Here is a 20,073-nt window from a genome sequence, read left to right on the forward strand (position 1 = left end):
ATTCTTTACAGGTAACCATTACTGTGTGCAGCCAGATGGGGAGCCTTGGTATTAGCATTGCTGGTGGAAAGGGCTCACCCTCGTGTAAAGACAGTGATGAGGTGCATTTCTTATTCAAAATTTATCTACTGATCATTAGAAATAGACCGATGAGTAGTTCTTTGAGCCATTGTGTTTTGTTGTTTTCTTTCTGAGGTTGTCCTTAATGTAACATTACTGTCTTTGTGATAAAGCTAGCAAGGGTAAACATGCGTAACTTATTTCCTAAAGTAGGAGCTCACACTAGCTTTTGATGGGGAAGCTTCTGGAGGGATGATTTTAGAGAGAAAACCCAAGGTAAACCAATGATTTTCCAGAGGCAACCTGATGGCTGAAACACTGTTGTCTAATTTCCATTTTCTGCTTCAATTTGAGGTCACTCCCTTGGCAATCCACATGCTCTCCCATCCCATTTGCTAATTCCCAGGAGCTAACTAGACTTGAGAGAAGTATTTCTCACAACTTCTCACTGAATTATCATTTAAATAAATCTTTGTTTCCCAATCTGTCCCCCATGGCACAGTGTAAACAATTACTGACTTTTGTTCATTATTGTATGTGTCAGCCATGGAGACTTCTTTTTTGGTCTTGCCAATGTGCTAAGGCATTTAGGTTTTAATTTTATAGGGGACAACAGAACAACAAGTCTTGAAAATTAATTACTTCCCATTTGCTTTTTACATCTAAGAACAACAGAAGAAATTCTGTCAGGTCTAAAACCTGTCTTTTGTCTTTACCAGGGGATCTTGATTGCGCGGCTGCCGAAAGACAGCCCATCAGACTTGGCTGGAGTACAAGCAGGAGACAGAGTGGCTGAGGTAGATGTGTTCTTTGTCAATGCGGAGTGTATTCTCTTGTTGTCTTTTAAATCAAATCACTCAGAGTTGGGGAATTTGAGATCTAGATTTAGGCTTGCCTTAGCTTTTTAGATACTTATTATGAAGAAATTATAATAACATAAAATTGTCGTATTCCTTCTTATTATATTCTGGTTGTCAGATCTTTATGTTCAAAGTGCTTAACAAAATATTATTCACTTAAATGACTGATTCACATAGGAAAATAATGGTCTTAATAAGCAGTTATGTAAGAACAAATGCAGTTGTACCTGGTCCAAGAAGCTTTCCTATGTCATGGTTTAGAGTTACTAGATGAGTTCATTGCAGTTGTAACAAAGAAATATAAACTAGGTGAGCTTGTTTCCCCAAGGTAATTTTTGATGGGGAGAGAACAGCTCAAAACAACTCCCCTGATGGAGGCTTGCAGTGCCAAGTGCCCAAGGGATAGATGTGTCTCTCAGGCTGCTCCACCTCAAGCCTCATCTTTCTCAACAGAAGCCACTGTCTTGATCTTTAGTTTCCCAAGAGCACGTATACAGCTTTGTGATATATATTTTAGATGTACTGTTTGGTTTCTACCTACTGAAAATAGTGGAGTAGGAGGGGAACCTCTACAAAATTACTTTGAGGTGAAACTGGTCCATGGCTTCTTTTCAGCTCCTTCTCTTAAACTGTCATTTATACTTGCTTAAATGAATACTCTTTACTGCAGCACACTCCATGTTGAGTTAAAATGGGATAGAGCAAACAGTACTGTATGTCTGTTAAATTGTCAGGAATATGGACACAACCTCTGTCAGCCCAAGACTATTTAATCATAAATTAATCTACTAATTTTGTCAAACTATGCTATAGAATTATTAGCAGAGGATTGTGTTCCATAATCCATATACCGTGTTAGTTTAACAGTTTTTAAAAGGTTAATTATAGATAAAATTCTGTATAATTTTACCATTTTTCTTTTATGAAAGGTATTTTAACAGATGTGAGAGTTTAAATAATTCTTTACATATTTCACATTATCAGATCATCAGGGAAAAAAAAAATCAGGATTTTTAGTTGCTGTACCTTTACCTTCTGAGCAGAGTTTCTAATAAACTCAGTATCTTAAAAATTAGCCCCTTTTGTCAGGTTTCCCCACAAGGCTGTAATTAATTTCTTATTTTTGGGGCTATTTGGGATATAATAACTGCTAGTATCGGTTCACTTAATCAGTATTGAAACAAGTGAAAAATACAGGAAATTTCTTTTCCATATTGTTGTGCTCTGCTGCTGTTATCATACAAATAGTTAGGATTTCTCCATCTCCCACAAGATGGCAGAATCATTCATCTATTTAAAGAATACAGAAAACGAATCTCTGGTTTTGTGTGTGTGGTTGATGAAAAGGAATTAATGCAATCAGATGTGCTATAGGAATCCTAATGTTTTGACCACAGGGATAATCTGGATACAAATAATGAGCATTTTTCTCTTGAAACTATGTGTTACAACTTCTTATTCTTGAACCGATCATTTCAACAGTTCAAATATACAATTCATCAAAAATGGGAAACAGCAAGAATTACAATTTTGATTGCTTTCATTGTGCAACCACATATAACAATAGGGCAAAGTATTTGTATACTAACCTGAGAGGGAGGCAATTGCTCTTCTGCATTCAGAATAAAAGTATGTGTTTCTGGTGTGTTTTTTTAAAGGCTACCTTCATTTCAGAACCTGCTGTCCTTGATGCTGGTCCTACTGAAGCTTCACCCAAGGGCAGCCACTTCCCAACAGTAAATCACATCATAACAGTAAGTAAGATGGCCCAGTAAATAACAAATAATTCTTACCTAATTAATTTATGTTGTCTGTCATTAATGTTAATTAAGACTGGCACAGATCTTATGAGTAGCAAGACACATACCAAAGATCAGGACCCTACCAGGCATTTCCTTGGCTGTCACTGCAGCTGGAACATGGCTTCTGGAGGAGCTCAGCTCCTGGGTAGGCATCAGTGTAGCAGACCAGAGCTTTTGAAGCACTCTGGTTTGGGGACTTTGAGGGTGGTGTCCATTCCCTCCTGCTTAAGTGTTTATTATATTGTCTGGACTCTCTCTCTAGCTAATGGAAGGAGTAGCATTTCCAGGGTCCCTCTTTTAGGAGGGAGAGGTTGAACTGCTACCTGGAGGTGACAATTTTCATTTTTTGACTGGAGAGGGAACTTGTGTGACAGGCTAAGACATGCCCATATTTTAGGTGACCAGTGTCAGACAAGAGTAAGCCTATTGCTTACTAAGGGAAATGGCTGAGCCTGCAGGGTAGCTTTTAGAAATCTGAGTCACTTTTGTGAACTTCTCTAGCAAATAAAACTCTCTGAAGACTTACCCTAATCTTTTCATCTACCTGCACACATGAAACTATGGCTCTACTAGGAAGATACAATAAGATTAAGGTATCTGAATAATTAAGGTCAAAAAGCATCCTACTTTTTTGAAACCTAAAGTACCAAGAAGGAAAAAGTGTTTCTCCTACAGCAAATGCCAGAGGAATGCTTTGTTTGATTCCTCTTCTTCCAGCCTTTTTTTATCCTTTTCCATGAATACCATTCAAAACCCAGCTAGTGGCAAAAAATGGAAATTCATATATTATATAAAAGACTATAATCAAAGACCATATTCACGTCTTAATAGCCACTCAGATTTTTTAAAATAATGTGATTTGTTAGCTGACTGCAAAAGTGAGCAAATTGACCATGCAAATCTGTTTTTCTCTGTTAATCACTGTTTGAGAAAGGCTGAGCTGCAGCATTTGTCCATAATATGGTCTAAGAAAAGTTTTCTATTCAGTTGCTTAAAGAAACTTATTTTGAGGCCTCTGGTCTTCAACATCATCTTGTGAAACATTTAGACCAGTTTTATTTTCCAGATGAAAACACTTCCTTCAATTTGGTTTTTTTTTGTCCAGCTCTACTTGGTAGCTGTTTCTTATGGTTCTAACCAGCACTGCAGGAAGTGTGAGGCTTCCTGTTAGAGGAACCACTCTTGAAAGGGTTTATTCACACATTGCTAGTGTCCTGGATCTCTTGCAGGGGTATCTGACTTCTAGTGCTTTCACCCTGAAAGAGGAAATGACCATATTTTTATGTTGTATGCCTTTTGGAAAATAATGCCTCTCTTTAAAATTCTTCAGCTATAGAGGGAGGAGGAAGAAGAAAAGGCCAAATCACTTAACTTAGGGCACCATACACAGAGGGAGTCAACTGGCTGAATATGTTCCTACTGTCAAAAGTAGCCCATGTACAAGTTCTTTTGTGAAGAAACATTTGCATTTCTGGTTTTGTTTCTTTTTTAAAATCAAAATCTCTGTGCTGTAGCAAATAGTGTATGTTATTGCCTGTAACCTAGAGCAGCATTCATCAATCTTAGGGATTATGGACTTGCTGGGAGTATCCTGCTGACTTTGGAACTCTCAGTATCTCATCTGCTCTTGCTTTGAAGTTTCTCTTATTCCTCAGTAACTGTCTTATCTGAAAGATAAGCCTGCCTTCTTATGGAGGACTTGCTTTGCATGTTCAGATAAGCAGGTGGCAGTAGGACCTTAATACAGAATCTTGTTCTGTGCTAGGAATATAGGAAGGTTTGCTTCCTTTGTATTTCTGATCAGGTTTCAAGAGAAGATGAGTGTGTCTATATCAAGGGAGGGAAGGAGAGAAGCACGATGGCAGAAAAACCAAAGACTTCTATTATTCTTCCTGCAAAAACTGAATGTGTGCTGGATGGTGCCTGTCTTCCTTCTCCCTCTCTTCCATGTCATCACTCTGCCCACCAGCAGATACTTTCTTCATTTATTTATTTTTATTGCATTTTAATAAACATTCTCTTTGCATATGCTATCTGTGATAATATTTGTCTTGAACTTGCTAGCCATAGCCTTCTAGCCATCTCTTGCTATTGCCCATCCTGTGTCTGAGCCTGGTGCTCTGATATTACGAAGGGTAATGCTGCTGCCAGGTCCAGGGTTGCCTTGGGCTTGGTTGCTCTGACTGTTTTTAAAAGGCTCATTTGAATTGTTAATTCATCCAACCAAACTCAATTTCAAACCCTTTTTGCCAGCTTTAAGATTTCATGACAGTGTGAATGGCCAGTAATTAATTGGACAAATGAAATGTTCTTTCACTCTGAGTCACAGTTTTGCAAAGGAAAAATGAGAATCTCCCTTGGTTTTAATTATGATTGAGTATTATACTGAAATGTGGAGGCCCCAGAACTTTAATTACAATTAGATCTTTTTTAAATACAATATTTTTTAGACTTACCTCAGTTATGCTAATCACACCTCAAAAAAATGAAAACAGTTTATTTTACTTTGTTTAATATGTATATATCTAAAGAAAAATATTGTAAGTTAACTTAAACCAAGTCTTTGGATTTTAAAATGGTGATCTTAAAATAAGACTATGTAAAGATGTTCATCAAAATACAAGAGATTAAAATCACAGCTGATGTGGCTGTCTACATGCAGACTGTGAGTAAAATACTGCATATCTAACTACAGGGGCAGAAAAATCAGGACTGCAAACACAGTGCCCCATGCTGACTATAACAGGAGGAATTTTAACTTGGATTCTGGAGTTTTCATTTCCAGTTTTCTGTTGTTTCCTATCTATGCTCTCAAACATAGAGCCAACTCTTCAAAATCTTTCTGTATCATAAATATTTTTATTCAAACTCTGACTGAAATTCCTAATGGATTTTTGTCTGACTGAATGGTGAGTGTTGACAGATTTCAGCATCTCATATCACTTCATCATCATGTCATCTTCTCTGATCCATTTTTGGCCCTATCAATATCTTAAGGACATTAAATACTTCATAATTAATCTCAAGTCTCTTAGATATTTCACTTCAATTCTTACCATATTATTTTATCTAATTTTATACCTTTGCCCTGGGAATTTCCTCAGTTAGATTTTTTTCATGTAGTTCACCAGGGGTACAAATGTCACTTATACTGAAGATTTTCAAGGAAGGTTAAAGTAAGAATTATCAATTAAAAGCAATTGTGTAAAAAAAAAGCTTACAGTATTGGAAAAATCTGAAGAACTTCAGCAAGCTAAAAAACCCAAATGTTTGGGATGTTTTGTTTAAAAATGCAGAGATTCCAAGTGTTCCTAACTACAGTGAGAAAACAGACATCTTCAGTGAACGAGAACATGTATCAAAGTGAAGTGCTCCCGTGCCCGCAGAAAGTGAATAATCATATATACCATGCTTCCACAATACATATGTTGCTGGTTTTCTACCTCTGTCTCACATTGTTTGTATACAAGCTGTGAGAAACCTTAAATGGATGGGAATCTGAGCAGGTCTACCTTCTTCATTTCCAGCTGATGCAGACTTTTCAGGAAAAAAACTTGATGCACATATACTAGTTAAAAAAATCTTCAAAAATCTAAGTATCAAACCCTTTCTTTATTCATCAGAGCATGTTAGTTTTAAACATATCAGAAAACTGAAATCATACAACATAAACATAATAGAACTTCTTTCTTATTTCTTTAGTCATCATCTTACTTTGTTCAATTTTAAAAGCAAAGCCAGTGGAGTACTCAAGTCAGAAAAACAGTGTAAAAGAAGACAACTAAAGAGTGATTCAGTTCCTATCATCAACAAAGCCACGTTTCTTCTGAAGCTTGTTTTAAACAGTAAAGACCTTGCTCACATCACATACAGTGTTTGAGTGACCTGTTCCCATAGCACTATAAGACTTAATACTTCAAGTTTCTTATGAGGAACTGCTTTATCCCTTCTCCAAAACATTTTCATGACTCTGAATCGTGTCAGTTAAGGGTGTTGGTGTTTTTATGTTTGTTTTGCTTTCTATTCTGACAAACTAAGTTAGTTTTAGAAATCAGGAGTCTGACTCTTCACTGCCTTGCATCTTGTGCAGGTTTATATATGTTTGCAAAGAAGCCTATGCACACAGCCTCGTTGGTTTAGCTAACCCTGTAGTCATCGTGTGAGCTTCAGTGGAGTGTAAGCACCCATCTGCCATGTGATTGCCTTCTCCAGTTCATCTGCTAGTTTGGCTCTGCTTTTATCTGAGCAACAGATTATTTCTGAGTCAGGATGAAAGATGAAACATAACGGTGTGTGGTGTAGACACTGTGTTTACCTCTATAGTGTAGTGGTTGGGGAACTTATTTTGTGAATTTGGAATTAAGTTCCTGCTCCCAAAAAATGCTTCTGTTTGCACAGTGTAACTTTTTTCCTCTCTTCCTTTTAAGTAGTTTTCTCACAGGACTTGGTCAGAGCTGACTCACTTCAAACTTTAAATTCTTGGATTTTGCAGAGCTTGTAAGTAAAAAATGCTAAAAATGAAAAACCTTTAAAAAAGACAAGTCATTAGCTGATCTTTTCAAGACACCACATTAAAATACCTCAAAGTTAGAGAAAAATAATCTACAAAATAAACCCATTATATGGTAGACAATATAAGCACTGCAGACAATATAAGCAAAAACACGTGCAACAGGCAAGAAGACTCAAGCAAGGCACCTGGAACTATGCTGTAGGACATAGCATACCATTGGAGAATAAAAAAGGATAAATATTCAAACAACCACACAGATTACCAGCAGCATCTCCCCTTGTAAAAGATGCCCTCATGAACTCTGCAGGAGCTCAGCAGGAGAAAAGACTGTGCTGAATTCCTGCAAGCATTCAGATACAGCCGCTGCCTTCTGTAGGGGTGATGACCTTTCTTAAAAATCAAAGGATTGGTAACTTGGGCTGTGGGTAGCACTGCTTATGGGAGCAGTACCTTTTAAGTCTCTCAGTGTGATCAAAGCAATACATTTTCTTCAATATTTTTATAGCATCAGGCCATAAATGATTACACAGAAAGCACTTACATGAAAATCTCTCTATCGGGTTCCAGTGGCAGGGAAGTCACTATCCAGTGGTACATTAGTAGAGGAAAGAAATGGAGCAAGGACAATTTTCATACGCAGTTGAAATCATATAGAAGCCTTTTGTGTCTAATGGCAATGCAAATGTGACATGATGGACATTGATCTTCCATTGTTGTGGTGAGTTTGACAGAACTCCACCTTTCTTGCCTTGTGCATTGCCTTTGGAAGGCACTGAGCTGCTGGAGAGGAAAAACAAAAGTGGGCTTTGCTTTAAATGTGACATGGCCAAATGTTATATATACTACACATTAGAAGACAAATAAAACATGCCAGATGTTCTCTTGCTGTTCCAAGAAGTAGAGAAAATACCTGATTTTAAACCTGAGCTGTAAAATATATTGATATCTAGAAAATTCCCACAGAGGAAATTTTCATAGAATCATAGAGTGGTTAGGTTTGGAAGGGACCTTTAAAGGTCATCTTGTCCACCCCCTTGCAGTGAGTAGGGACATCTTCAACTAGAACAGGTTTCTCAGAACCCCATCCAACCTGACCTTGAATATTTCCAGGAATGGGGCATCCACACCTCTCTGAGCAACCTGTTCCAGTGTTTTACCACCTGCCTGGTGCACTGAACTTCCAGGAAATCATGCTGAGCTGCATTAGATTTCAGAGCAAATCACCAGGCACATGTGGGAATAGCAACAAGGTCAGGGAATAAGGGTGGGCTGGTTGGGTAGACCTTGCTCAAGACTCTCACCAAGCTGCCACACACAAAACCCAGGCAGCACTTTTAAAAGTGTGGTGCCAAAGCTTCTCTGGCTGTGCTTGAGAGTAGTGTGGCTGCTCTAAATGTAAGGATGAACTGAATTATGTGCTTCCCTCTCCCAACCCCAAGTGACAAGAGGTGCTATCACGAGCCTATTGCTTCATGAGCGCAGAAGCACAGATCACCTGCTTTCCTTGTGCAGAGGTCTTCTGCAGCCAAGTGTAATGAGGCACTTCAACCATGCCTGACCGTAGATTTATCTTCCCCAGGGTGCAGAAGAGGATTATATCTCTCTCTCCACCTGACTTCACAATTTCTGGAGTTTTGCCACAGGCCTCCACAGCAGTAAAATATTTGCACTGTAAAGTGCCAGGGAAAGGGATGCAGCCAGGGGTTTCCAAGACCAGGAAAGTTGAAAGTGCACCATGAAACACAGGCTGGTTAAAATGTTCCTGATACACCGTAAGAGGGAAACTGTGTCGAATGCCTAGACGGGGTTCGCAGATTCATATGGTTTCATACAGGCAGCTCTGCATTAGGGGCTTTCTGTCACACCCACCTCGCCCTTGCCCCAGCCACTGTCCCCGCTGTGCCCTGGCTGCTGTGCCCGCTCCCGCCTGGCGGTGGCGGTGCTTGTGAGTAAGGAACACACAAGAAATTAATTAGATCTCCTTCTCCCTCTTCGACTTGTATTTAGTTGTTTTCTTTTGGGGAGAAGGTTGCTTTTATCTGTTGTCTCTGACTTTGGGAGGAAAACGTCTCATCGCTTCAGCTTTGAAAGCCGTCAGATGCCGGCTTGGTATGAACCATGCAGCAGTTGATCTGCCTGTTCTCTGCTGTTCTTGTTGGATGCATTTTGGCATCTTTTTAAAAGTTTTATTGAAAAATACAACTGTGTTACATTTTTTAGGCATGACTAAGCCCCTCTTCAGTTTAAATTTGATTTAGACAGTTTCTGCTATGAATACAGTCATCAGCAAATATGACCTTTTCCACCTAGCAAAGGCACATTTTCACTGTTTAGTGAGAAGGCTGAATTTCCTGTTCAAATTTAAAAATTTACTTCCATCACCAGTGATGACAAAAAAGGCAAGACTAAGTATGAAATCATGAAAACATTATTCATGAAGTATGTAAACCCCTGCAAATGTTCTCAACCAAGAAGATAATTTTGTTTTCCCCTTTCCACCAACTGATGGGTACCAACTTTAGCACTGGTGTCAGTGAAGATCAGCTGTTAAGTCAAATTTCAAAAATATGTACTATTTAGATATACAGAGCTGAGCTAGGCAGACATCCCTATTACAGGTATTTTCTAACTGGGGAATATTTTCTTTAGAAAGTTATCTATTTGAACTTGGGTTAAAAGTATGTCTGGTTTTCTTCCAAAAGGCCAATCTAAATTCTTTTTCCCTGCCCCTATTCCATCAAACTTTGGCTTTTCATGTGTCCTATCACCTTCTGATTTGTAGCCTTTGTCCCCAGTGGCTGACCTTGCTGCCAGCTGTGCTTTGCCCTGTCGCTGCTGTTTATGCCTTTGATGTGAAGCTTGGGTTTTAGCCATGACTGTTGCCTTGAGAGCTTTCTTCTCCTGCTAAGATTAGAGTATGGACCTGTGGGTGGGGGGAGGTGAGAAGAAGGGAAAGGCTTATAGAAGAAAAAAAATGATGGGGTTTGTTCTGTTCAGTTTTAGTTTTGAAAAAATTATAAGAAGACATAAGGAGCTGTCCTTTATGGACTGTTCTGCAATATTTTGGACAAAACATTTTTATTAGAAGTAGACAAGGAAAGCATATGTGCACATCTGGAAGTTAAAAATGATTGGATGTTAACCTCTTGGCAGGATATCTTATCACTCTTTAAGAAGCTGCTTTCAACTGAAGCATCGTAGCTAGTTGTGAGTTTATTCCTATCCTATTTCAATATGAAAGAATTTTTACAGCCAACACTGCAGCTGAGTTGCCCGAGGTTATTTAGATGGCTTCATTTTACTGCTTGCTGCAGAGGACTAGGAGTGCACAGGCAGCCCCTCTCTGTGCTCCAGTTGAAGGACTCTAGCTTTCAGTAGAGGCTGTTAATTCTGTTAAATGAGAGTGTCTGAAATAATTTGATTTTTAGTTATTTGGTTATGCTTGATTCAAACAAAAAAATTTTTTTAGTGAATCTTTTTAGTGTACAAAGTCTTCACTTTTATGTTGAAAAAAGTGTAAGAAAGACACGAACAAGGTAGTGGAAGAAATATCCATAGTGAACCCACTGGTTCTAGTTACTGTACTGTACACTGGTGTAGTACCAGACATGTTGTTAGTGAAGCTTACTTTTTAGGCACTGAAAATACAATTTCAGGGGAAAATGGAAAAACAGTAATTTATTTCAAATTACTAATTATACATTTTTGTGAAAAAGCATTCTACATATTTTGGCAGATCAGGATTGAATGGTAGTTCAAATATTATTTAAATAATGAGTGCGTGATGATGGAAAGTGAGTAGGAGGACTTTGCTATTTCAGTAGAAGTATTTTAAACAAGTTCAAACACTATTCAGTAATGAGTGGAGAAAACAATGGAATACTAGAGAATCTGGATAATTTGTCCTCCTACACCAGCATCAACTTTTTTTGAAGCGTTAGGTATAGAAGATGGAAATTTCACACCTTCCCACATGCCTTAGGCAAGCAACTTGAGATCAGGTGCCTGTACTGAAAAGGTTTTCCTTATTGCCATCCTAAATATCTCTTTCTTCCCTTGTCTTTAATGGGCAGTGGATAGAGTTTGCTTCCTCTTTGCTGTGTCATTTTTTCACATAGGAAGTCTGTTTTCCTGTCTTCCCTTGGTCATGATGCACAAGGAAATGTACATTCAAATATGAAGAGCAAAGAAAAGCTCCAAGAGCAAAGCTAGCCTATTTAATAGAGTAAAGCTGAGGTCAATGAAGATAAGAAGGAAAATCTGAAATCCCTCCTGGTGTTCTGGAAGGAGAAGCACTGGGTTTGAGAAAAGGATGTAACAAAATATAATGCAAGTTTCAAGTTGTTGAGTTTTATTGCTGTTACTTTGTTTTTTGTTTATGTGGGTTTTTTTTAAACAAAACTGAAAAACGAAATGAATCTGATAAGGTTTATATTGTGATATTCCTGGAGCTAGGGTGAATGTGAAGGCAGTGATAGAGAGTGCTGGGTTCCTAGGGGATGGTTAGGTGAAGATGGAAAGGCCACTGTGGTTAGAAATGTGATGTGTGTTTCTTACATCCATTTTGTGTTGGCTTTGGTTTATAGAGGAAATTAATTGATAACTTTTGATGCTAGGAGAGGGAGAGTAGAGGCCTGAGATTCTTTTCATTGAATTAGACTTGTACAAATGCATACTGATACTTAATTGGATTGGCAATTGCATAATTGGCACAATCCACAGCCAAGAGTTGTTTTGTCATTGGTACCTATGTTTCAGATTTGAGGATATCAGGGCTCCTCAGCATCCCATCAGGGAGAATGACACGGAGCAGGATAATTGACCACAGGGGAAGGAGCAGCGATGGGTAAAGGGAAAGCAGTGGTATGGGTTCACATGAAGCTTCAGAGGGAGGGTGGGCAGGGAGATGTGCAGAAAGCAGAGGGACAGAGAATACAGCTGCACTTGGACCAGAACATTTGATTTGTTACAAAAACTCAACAGTATGTCTCCAAATCAGTGTGAGTCTGTATATGTGTGAGCTTTCACCTGCCTGGAGAGGATATAGAGGGACTACTGTGGATCAGAGCTGAGCCTGCTCTTCTCTTGGGAGTCCAGTTTTCCGGCCTTTGCAGCAGTTCTGGGCTGAGACGCTGTTCAGCATCTGCTGTAGAAAATTGGTTGGTCATTTAGTGCTGGTTCCTCTTTATCTGCAGCAACATGAAAGATTCACTGTAAGACTTCCCCAACACCACGTACTTTGTGGAAGCAGTTAATACAATTTCCATAGAAATGTTGAACGAGTGACTTTCATGAATTAAATTCACTTTATGGTTGCAAGACCTAGTCTCATCATAATATTTGAAAGATAGTATGAAAGAATTCATGAAATGTTTGAAGAAAAGCTTTTTTAGAAAATTGATTTTGATTCCTTGGAAGTGGAATCCCTGGGAAGTAGAAACCATGCTGATAAAAAGTATTTTAAAAAATGACATTCAAAATGGCTAACGTTTATTCTTCAAAAGGAAGAATAGGTACTGGTGACTCTTCATGGCTAATGGAATACGTCTGGTTGTGGAGAGATGTGCATATGTCTAGTTTTGAATAGCACAGTACACAAAGAAAGGTCTTCTGTGAGCTTTGAACAGACAGCTCAATGAAATGCCAAATCCGGTCCTGGATATGGCTATAGGTAACTTCAGGTAGGACATAGAACCTTCACACTAGTTTCTGAGGTGTCAGAATTTCATTATGTGACCCAGTAAATCACCTGTATGTATAGGATGTGCATTTGCTGGAGTGCAAAGCAGCTGTCTGCTGGCTGTTGTTAAGCAAGAAGCATCTTTCAGCAATGAACAGAGCCAAGAGAAACATCCAGTGCATAGAATGCTTATAAATGCTGTCACATGTGCATGACAGGAGTTGTTACCTTGGCCAGTACTTAGGATCTATATAGGTTATTTAAAGATTCCAGAAATGTGAACTTCTGAGTTTAAGCAACAGAAAAGGAAGGAAAAAAAAAAGAAATATATAACTGAGCACTCTACATCAAGGAATATAACTAAATTTATGCCTAGTTTTAAAATTAGTTTACAGCTCTCAGGGGTGAGATTCAACTCCAAACTGACACCTGCATTTTGGTGTCTGTGTGTAGTATGCTGTGAACCAGGGGGTTGCCAGGCCTCCCAACAGTCAGTGGAGTTGGAGCTAATGTCAGTGGAGCCTGGGGAATAATTCATTTTACTTCAATGCAGAAACCTCCTGGCTGTCTAGCTCAACAACCACGAAGCATCTATTTGCTCATGTAATTTCCTAAATCAAATAATGTACAGCAAGGAAATAATATAAAAACAATTGAATTTGTGGTGTCAACATGAAATGTTCTTATAAAATGCAAAGAAATGCAACAAAGCAGCTGATAAATAAGAAGTTCCTGAAAAAATTTAGGCTACTAGTAAGGTGGCCATTTTATTTATTACACATTATTATATTAGCTATTTGTTAGATATATTGATGCACTCTTATATCTGTTTTCAATTACATGTTAAACATTTTTTTAAAATTAGTGAAAAGTAGGATGATTTTGTGCATCAGAGTAATTATTTGTAGTAATCCATTAATTGATACAAGCCATTACTGATACATTATTTGACTAAACACCAAGAGCCTGACATTATTTTTTCTCAGTTACAGAATTTAAATTAATTTTAAAACATTGTAATGTAATTCTCAAAAACACAAAGTTCTTGGCCAAAAAATTGACATGAATCAAATCCATGTATGCTTATTTTACTGACAAATTGAAACATTAATATTTTGTCTTAATGTTTCCTTTAAATATACTTTGTCAGGAAAGAAACCAGAACATGCAATTTTTCAAAGATCAATAATTGATATGCTTTGTGGTACTTAATTAATCCCTTATTGCTTTCAGGTGCATGAATTAAATGAATAATGAAGTTTAATTAAAATAGATGTATATATTTAATATTTTCTTGTCTTTATTTTTTGAAATATTTTTATCCTTTTTTTACCTATGGAAGGTTTTTTAAAAGATTTACTAAGGAATGGAAAAGGCAGTTTATACCAATTTTGCTTTAATTATCAATGCAATTTTTGACATAGAACAGCTAGTCTGTCGGGAAGCCGGAAACAAAAGAAGGGCTAAGGGGAATCTCCGTCCTTTGTTGAATGTGTGAGGAAACATAGGGACAAAGGATGAGGGAAATCCTGAGGTACTTAATGCCTTCTTTGCCTCAGTCTTTAACAGCAAGACCAGTTGCTCTCTGGGTATTAGTGCCCTGAGCTGGAAGACGGGAAGAGGGAGCAGAATGAAGCTCCCACAATCAAAGGGGAAATGTCCAGCACCTGCCACAGCACTTATACACATATGAGTCTATGGGGCCAGATGGAATTCACCCAAGGGTACTGAGGGAGCTGGGGAAGTGCTCACTGAGCCACTTTTCATCATCTACTGGTGGTCCTGGCTAACTGGGAGGGTCCCAGGTGGCTGGAAGCTGGCAAATGTGATGCCCATCTAGAAGAGGGGCTGGAAGGAGGAGCCAGGGCACTAGAGATTGACTAACCTGATCTTCTACGATATACACTTTGTGAAAGAGGGAAAGACTGTAGATATTGTCTACCCAGACTTTAGTAAAGCCTTTGACACTGTTTCCCACAGCATCTTCCTGGAGAAACTGGCTGCTCATGGCTTGGATGGGGACACTGTTGCTGAGTCAAAAACTGGCTGAGTGGCTGGGCCCAGAGTTGTGATGAATGGTGCTACATCCAGACGGCAAACAGTCACTAGTGCAGTTTGCCAGGGCTCAGTATTGGGATGAATCTTGTTTAATATCTCTATTGATGATCTGGAGGAGGGAACCAAGAGCACCCTCAGCCAGTTTGCAGAGACCCCAATTTGCATGGGAATGTTGATTTGCTGGAGGGCAGGAAGGCTTTGCAGAGGGATCTGGACAGGCTGGATTGATGGGCTGAGGCCAATTGTATGAAGTTCAACAAGACCAAGTGCCGGTTCCTGTGCTTGTGTCACAACAACCCCAGGCAGTGCTATAGGCTGGGGCAGAGTGGCTGGAAAGCTGCCCAGTGGAAAAGGACATGGGGGTGCTGGTTGATAGCAGCTGAACATGAGCCAGCAGTGTGTCTTAGTGGCCAAATGGCCAATGGAATCCTGGCTTGTATCAGAAATAATGTGGCCCAACAGGACCAGGGCAGAGATCATTCCTCTGGTGAGGCCACACCTCAAATTCTGTGTTTTCAGTTTATCACTACAAGAAAGACACTGAGGTGCTGGGGCATGTCCAGAGAAGGGCAATGGAGCTGGTGAAGGAGGTGGAACACAAGTCATATAAGGAGTGGCTGAGGGAGCTGGGGTTGTTTAGCTTGGTAAAAAGGAGTCTCAGGGAAGACCTTATTGCTTTCTACAACTACCTGAAAGGAGGTTGTAGCAAGGTAGGGGTTGGTCTCTTCTCCCAGGTAACAAGTGACAGGACAAGAGGAAATGGCCTCAATTTGTGCCGGGGAAGGTTTATATTGAACATTAGGAAAAATATCTTCACAGAAAGGATTGTTAAGCATTGGAACACACTGCCCAGAGAAGTGGCTGAGTCACCATCCCTGACGATATCTAAAAGATGGGTAGATGTGGTGTTTAGGGTCATGGTTTAGTGGTGGACTTGGCAGTGCTGGGTTAACGGTTGGACTTGATGATCTTAAAGATCTTTTCCAACCTAAACAATTCTATGAATCTTTGAAGTTCTGTGGTGTTACACCTCTCACATGTTTTTCTCATCACCTCTTTTCCCTGTACCTCTAAAATACCCCCTTTAAACACTTCCCTGCTCTTGATCTGACTCTTTTCTCTGAAATCTTTCACGTTTTGCTGAAGATACCTCGGATAATCCTCACGCGCCCTTCCACTTCTGATGAAGATACCGACCAGTTGCCCCCAGACCCTGATGACTTTGAGCCTGAAGAGCCTGGCAGTGCAGGAGGCCATGCCTATTCGGACTGTCTGAGCAGCGCTTTTTATCCTCCCTAATAAAGTACTTCTCTGGAAAGAGTTAATGGGTGATTTTCTCTCCCATTGTTTGACTACATTTAGTGTAGTACTTGAACCACTATGCCTTATTTATAGCGAAAACCATTAAATGGAGGATGGATTTGAGCTGGGGGAGCAGAACCCTGTTTGTTTTTCTTTGCCTTGAACTTTCCTTTGGCCAGCACTTGAAACAAAATGCACTGGGTAAAGTTATGTGAATGTCACCATGTGTTTCAGTATCCACTTGTGAGTGTCCTACAGCACCTAAATGCAACGGTGAAAAAAGCAGGTGATTTTTATTCAGAAGGTACTTTACCCATTTGGAAACACAGTGAAAACAATTGTATAGTTTGTTGTTTTTTTTAAAATCTTGTGTCCATGTTTTGTCTATGCAGCTCATCCTTTTATCTGCCCCCATGTTCTTTTGAATTGTCCCTTTTAATGTTGTTTTCTATGAGAATTAAAAAAAAAATAAATCTGTCTTTAATAGTGCTGGGGTTTTTTACCCACAGAGAAATGTTATTTGTGTTGGAATTCTGTATCTCATTCTAGTGTAATAAAGAATAGTTTCTCCAGGTATATCAGTAATGTGAATATATATCAGATTTGAACAAGACCTGTAAGTTGCATTTTATTAGATCCAAATGCAGGAGGCACCTTATGCAACTATGTACCTGAGAGTGAACTGAGAAGCAATTTCTTATGCTTGAGGAACTGTCTGAGACTCTTTTATTTCTCCTCCTGATTTGCATATAAACAGAGCACCTTTAGTTTGCCTTATTGCAGTATGCCAGTATTTCATGTATGTATGTGTGTGTGTATATATGAGGTAAGCATTTAAAAGAAAATGTTCCTGTACAACAGTGTTCAATCCTTTAATTCTCTTCACTGCTATTCAGATTTCTAGTGCATTTTGAGATGTTTAATAAACATATGTGGAGTTCCAAAGTACTGCCTTAACTCAGACGTGAGGTCTGGCCCTGCTAGACTGGAATGTCATTACTTCCTTTTCATGTACATGAAGTGTGCATTGATGGTTTTTATGATGTTTATACAGTTTCTTTTCCTGTAAATATAATATAGCACAACTCTGACCTGGTAAATCCACATCTTTTATTCCCATTCTGAAAGATTTCTCAAGTGATCATTCATATATAACTTCAATGAATGCTGGCATATGGCTTTTCCAGAATTATGAAGTTCCCAGGAGAGTATGGCTGTCACAGAGTCAGAACAACATCTCCTACTGACAAAACAGATATTTTGTTTTTAAAAGATAGGTTTGCAATAACACTATGATATCACGTCAACTGCATCCACTGTGGTTTTTTCATTATCTTGTACATCTGCATTTTAATTGAAGATAGCAGTAGGAATATTAAGCTAGTTTCTTTAATTTGCAAAATGAACATCTTAGAATCTGCTATGACTTTAATATTAAAGACTATATTATGTGCATAAGCATTATATTAAATGATATTGATAAATGAAATAATATTAAAATGTTTGCTTCCCATCCCTTTTTTTCCTCCAAAATAAACAGGGTTCTTCCACCATGACTTAATGTTTGATCAATGCATATTGCAAAAATATCAACCTCAGAACCCACAAACACTTTGGCAATCTAGCTAGTACTGTACAGTTTATTACTGTTTTTTTGTCTCTTACTACACTGCAGAAAAAAATAAACTCAGCTGTTATAAACCAACCCTTGGCTGCAGAATAAGTAGTAATTGAGAGTTAGTAAAATAAAAGTATGAGTTCTGTTGAGAACTCTGTATTGTATTTTTTTTCCTTCTCATAGATAGGTGTGTATTTTAGATTCTTCACTGGGTCTTGGAAGTCAAAATGTTTGCTATCAAAATTCCAATCTTTTAACCAAATGCTGTTCCCATTCAGGAAACTTTTAAACACTTAGATATTTATCTGTCCTTTTCAACTGAATTTGTTTTCAAGGCAAACTTCATATGGCAGTGTAGAGAATTTTGCTGTGGTTATAAACTTACAGTGGTAACCTCTCTATGGAAAAAAATTGAACACACATTGACCAATGAACCCAAATACTTATGTAAATGGACACACAGCTCTGCAAAATATATCGATCAAAGCCTATGCTTATTCAAACTTTTATTATTAAAAAATCTCCACAGTAGCAGGTGATTATGTTCCGCTTTTGTTCTGCAAAAGAGGGGCAGAGGTGCGGGTCAGATGCTGGCGTCCTTATCAACGTTACTGAGTAATGTCACTTTTGAGGTTTGGCTGTTCGATAAGAGTGGGCAGAGACAGAAGGTGGAGACGGTGGGATGGGAGTTGGTCTGTTAATGCCAGCTCATATCCTGTGCTCTTGCTTCCTAGTGACCTGGGAAGCAACTCGAAAAAACCCCCTGCCTGGCTATGGAGCAGCCACTCATTTTCTATAGGGAACAGCTGCCACATCATTTAAAAGACAGCTACAAAGGTATTTAATAATTTCCTAATTAGTCACTTCTCATCACTGTCACATCCATCGTTGTGGAGGAAGGGATGGCAAACAGTACCAATAAATATGGGAGGGAAGATTTTTTTGTGTGTGTGTGTAACTCATCTATTGAAATATATTTTACAGCCCAGGCTAATTTGGTTTGCTGGGATATAGCAGTAATATGCAGGGACATCATGTGTATATAGCTGAAACAATGGGTATTTGACAGAAAAGAGATCTGTTGTTCCACTCCCGTATGTACTCCTGGAGGACAGCAGATGTAGGATCTTGCGGCACAAGGATAGTCCACTTCAGAACAATTGACTTAGAAGACCTGCAAAGAGAAGAAAGTGCTTACAGCTTACATGGACTTCCACGTCAGAAAAGGCTCAGAGCTCTTGGAATCAATTTGTTATAATGTTGAAATAACCTTCCTAGTTTTCATGCTCAAATGTATACAAACTTGTCTCTTTGGAGAAACTTTGTCAAGGAGCCTCTTGCTCCCTGTACATGACATGTAGGATTCTGCTTCCTCACATGTAAAGCCGAGACTGGCAGTGCCTGTGATGTTTTCCTCTTTTTCCACGCCTGCCACCTCCTGCTCCCTGAGTGTTTGCAGAGCGATCGGGGTGGACCAGGGAGTGACAGCAGCAGCTGCCGGGTGCCCGTGGCAGGAATGTGGACCCACCTCTCTTAAGGATCAGCTTCCCACCCTTGGCTCCTGGCTGCCTGGAAGGTAAGCCTGCTTTGTATTACTGTCCAGTACTCTGCCGTGCTCTTCATTTCTGCAAGGATCATGCCATGAAATGCCAGCTAGAAACGCTGCTGGGGTCCTGTCATTTCCAGGCATGTGCATGTGACCCTGGGTTCATGTGACCTGGAGTAACACAGGGATTGCTTGCTGGTGTTGCACGATGGGACTGAGAGAAGGGTGAGCGCCAGAAATAACTCGGAAAGCTCAACTTGTGGCATCTGCCAGACTGGCAGTTACAAGTAGTGAGGCAGCCTACTGAGTTTTGTGGTTGTTTTTTCTTTCAACTTTTTGATTTAAGTGTGAGACGGGAACTCTCTCCACATTAGACTTTTAAAAATCACTGTGGGTGTGATTTCTGTATTACTCTTAGAGTTTTTAGCTGATATATGTGACTTAAGTCACATAGCTTTCAACTGGGTATAATATAATTGACCACATCAGGGTCAGACTTAACACTTCTAACTGTTGAAAGCTTATGGCGTGTCTAATGCAGAGCAAATAAAAGCTATGGGCTTAAGAGCAGCAGTGCAGATGTGTGGTGCAACCATTGGCTGGCAGCCCTGGGCTACCACTGAGCCAGGCTGGA

At 39.1% G+C, this 20,073-nt stretch overlaps 1 protein-coding gene across 2 annotated transcripts in view; it reads left to right on the forward strand.

Annotated features, from left to right (window-relative positions):
- Positions 1 to 18,488, forward strand: part of LOC127466707 (protein scribble homolog) — a 30,863-nt gene extending 12,375 nt beyond the window's left edge. For both annotated transcript variants that reach the window (XM_051777892.1, XM_051777890.1), the window contains 4 exons: positions 12 to 101; positions 780 to 857; positions 2,579 to 2,674; positions 16,120 to 18,488. In XM_051777892.1, the coding sequence (XP_051633852.1) occupies positions 12 to 101; positions 780 to 857; positions 2,579 to 2,674; positions 16,120 to 16,272 (417 nt within the window). In that variant the 3' untranslated portion in view covers positions 16,273 to 18,488. The remainder of the gene's footprint in view (positions 1 to 11; positions 102 to 779; positions 858 to 2,578; positions 2,675 to 16,119) is intronic.
- Positions 18,489 to 20,073: the final 1,585 nt, after the last annotated feature.

The sequence above is a fragment of the Manacus candei genome, unplaced genomic scaffold (genome assembly GCF_025592945.1).
Source record: "Manacus candei isolate 608988 ecotype Guabito, Panama unplaced genomic scaffold, ASM2559294v1 h1tg000011l, whole genome shotgun sequence".
Taxonomy (NCBI): domain Eukaryota; kingdom Metazoa; phylum Chordata; class Aves; order Passeriformes; family Pipridae; genus Manacus; species Manacus candei.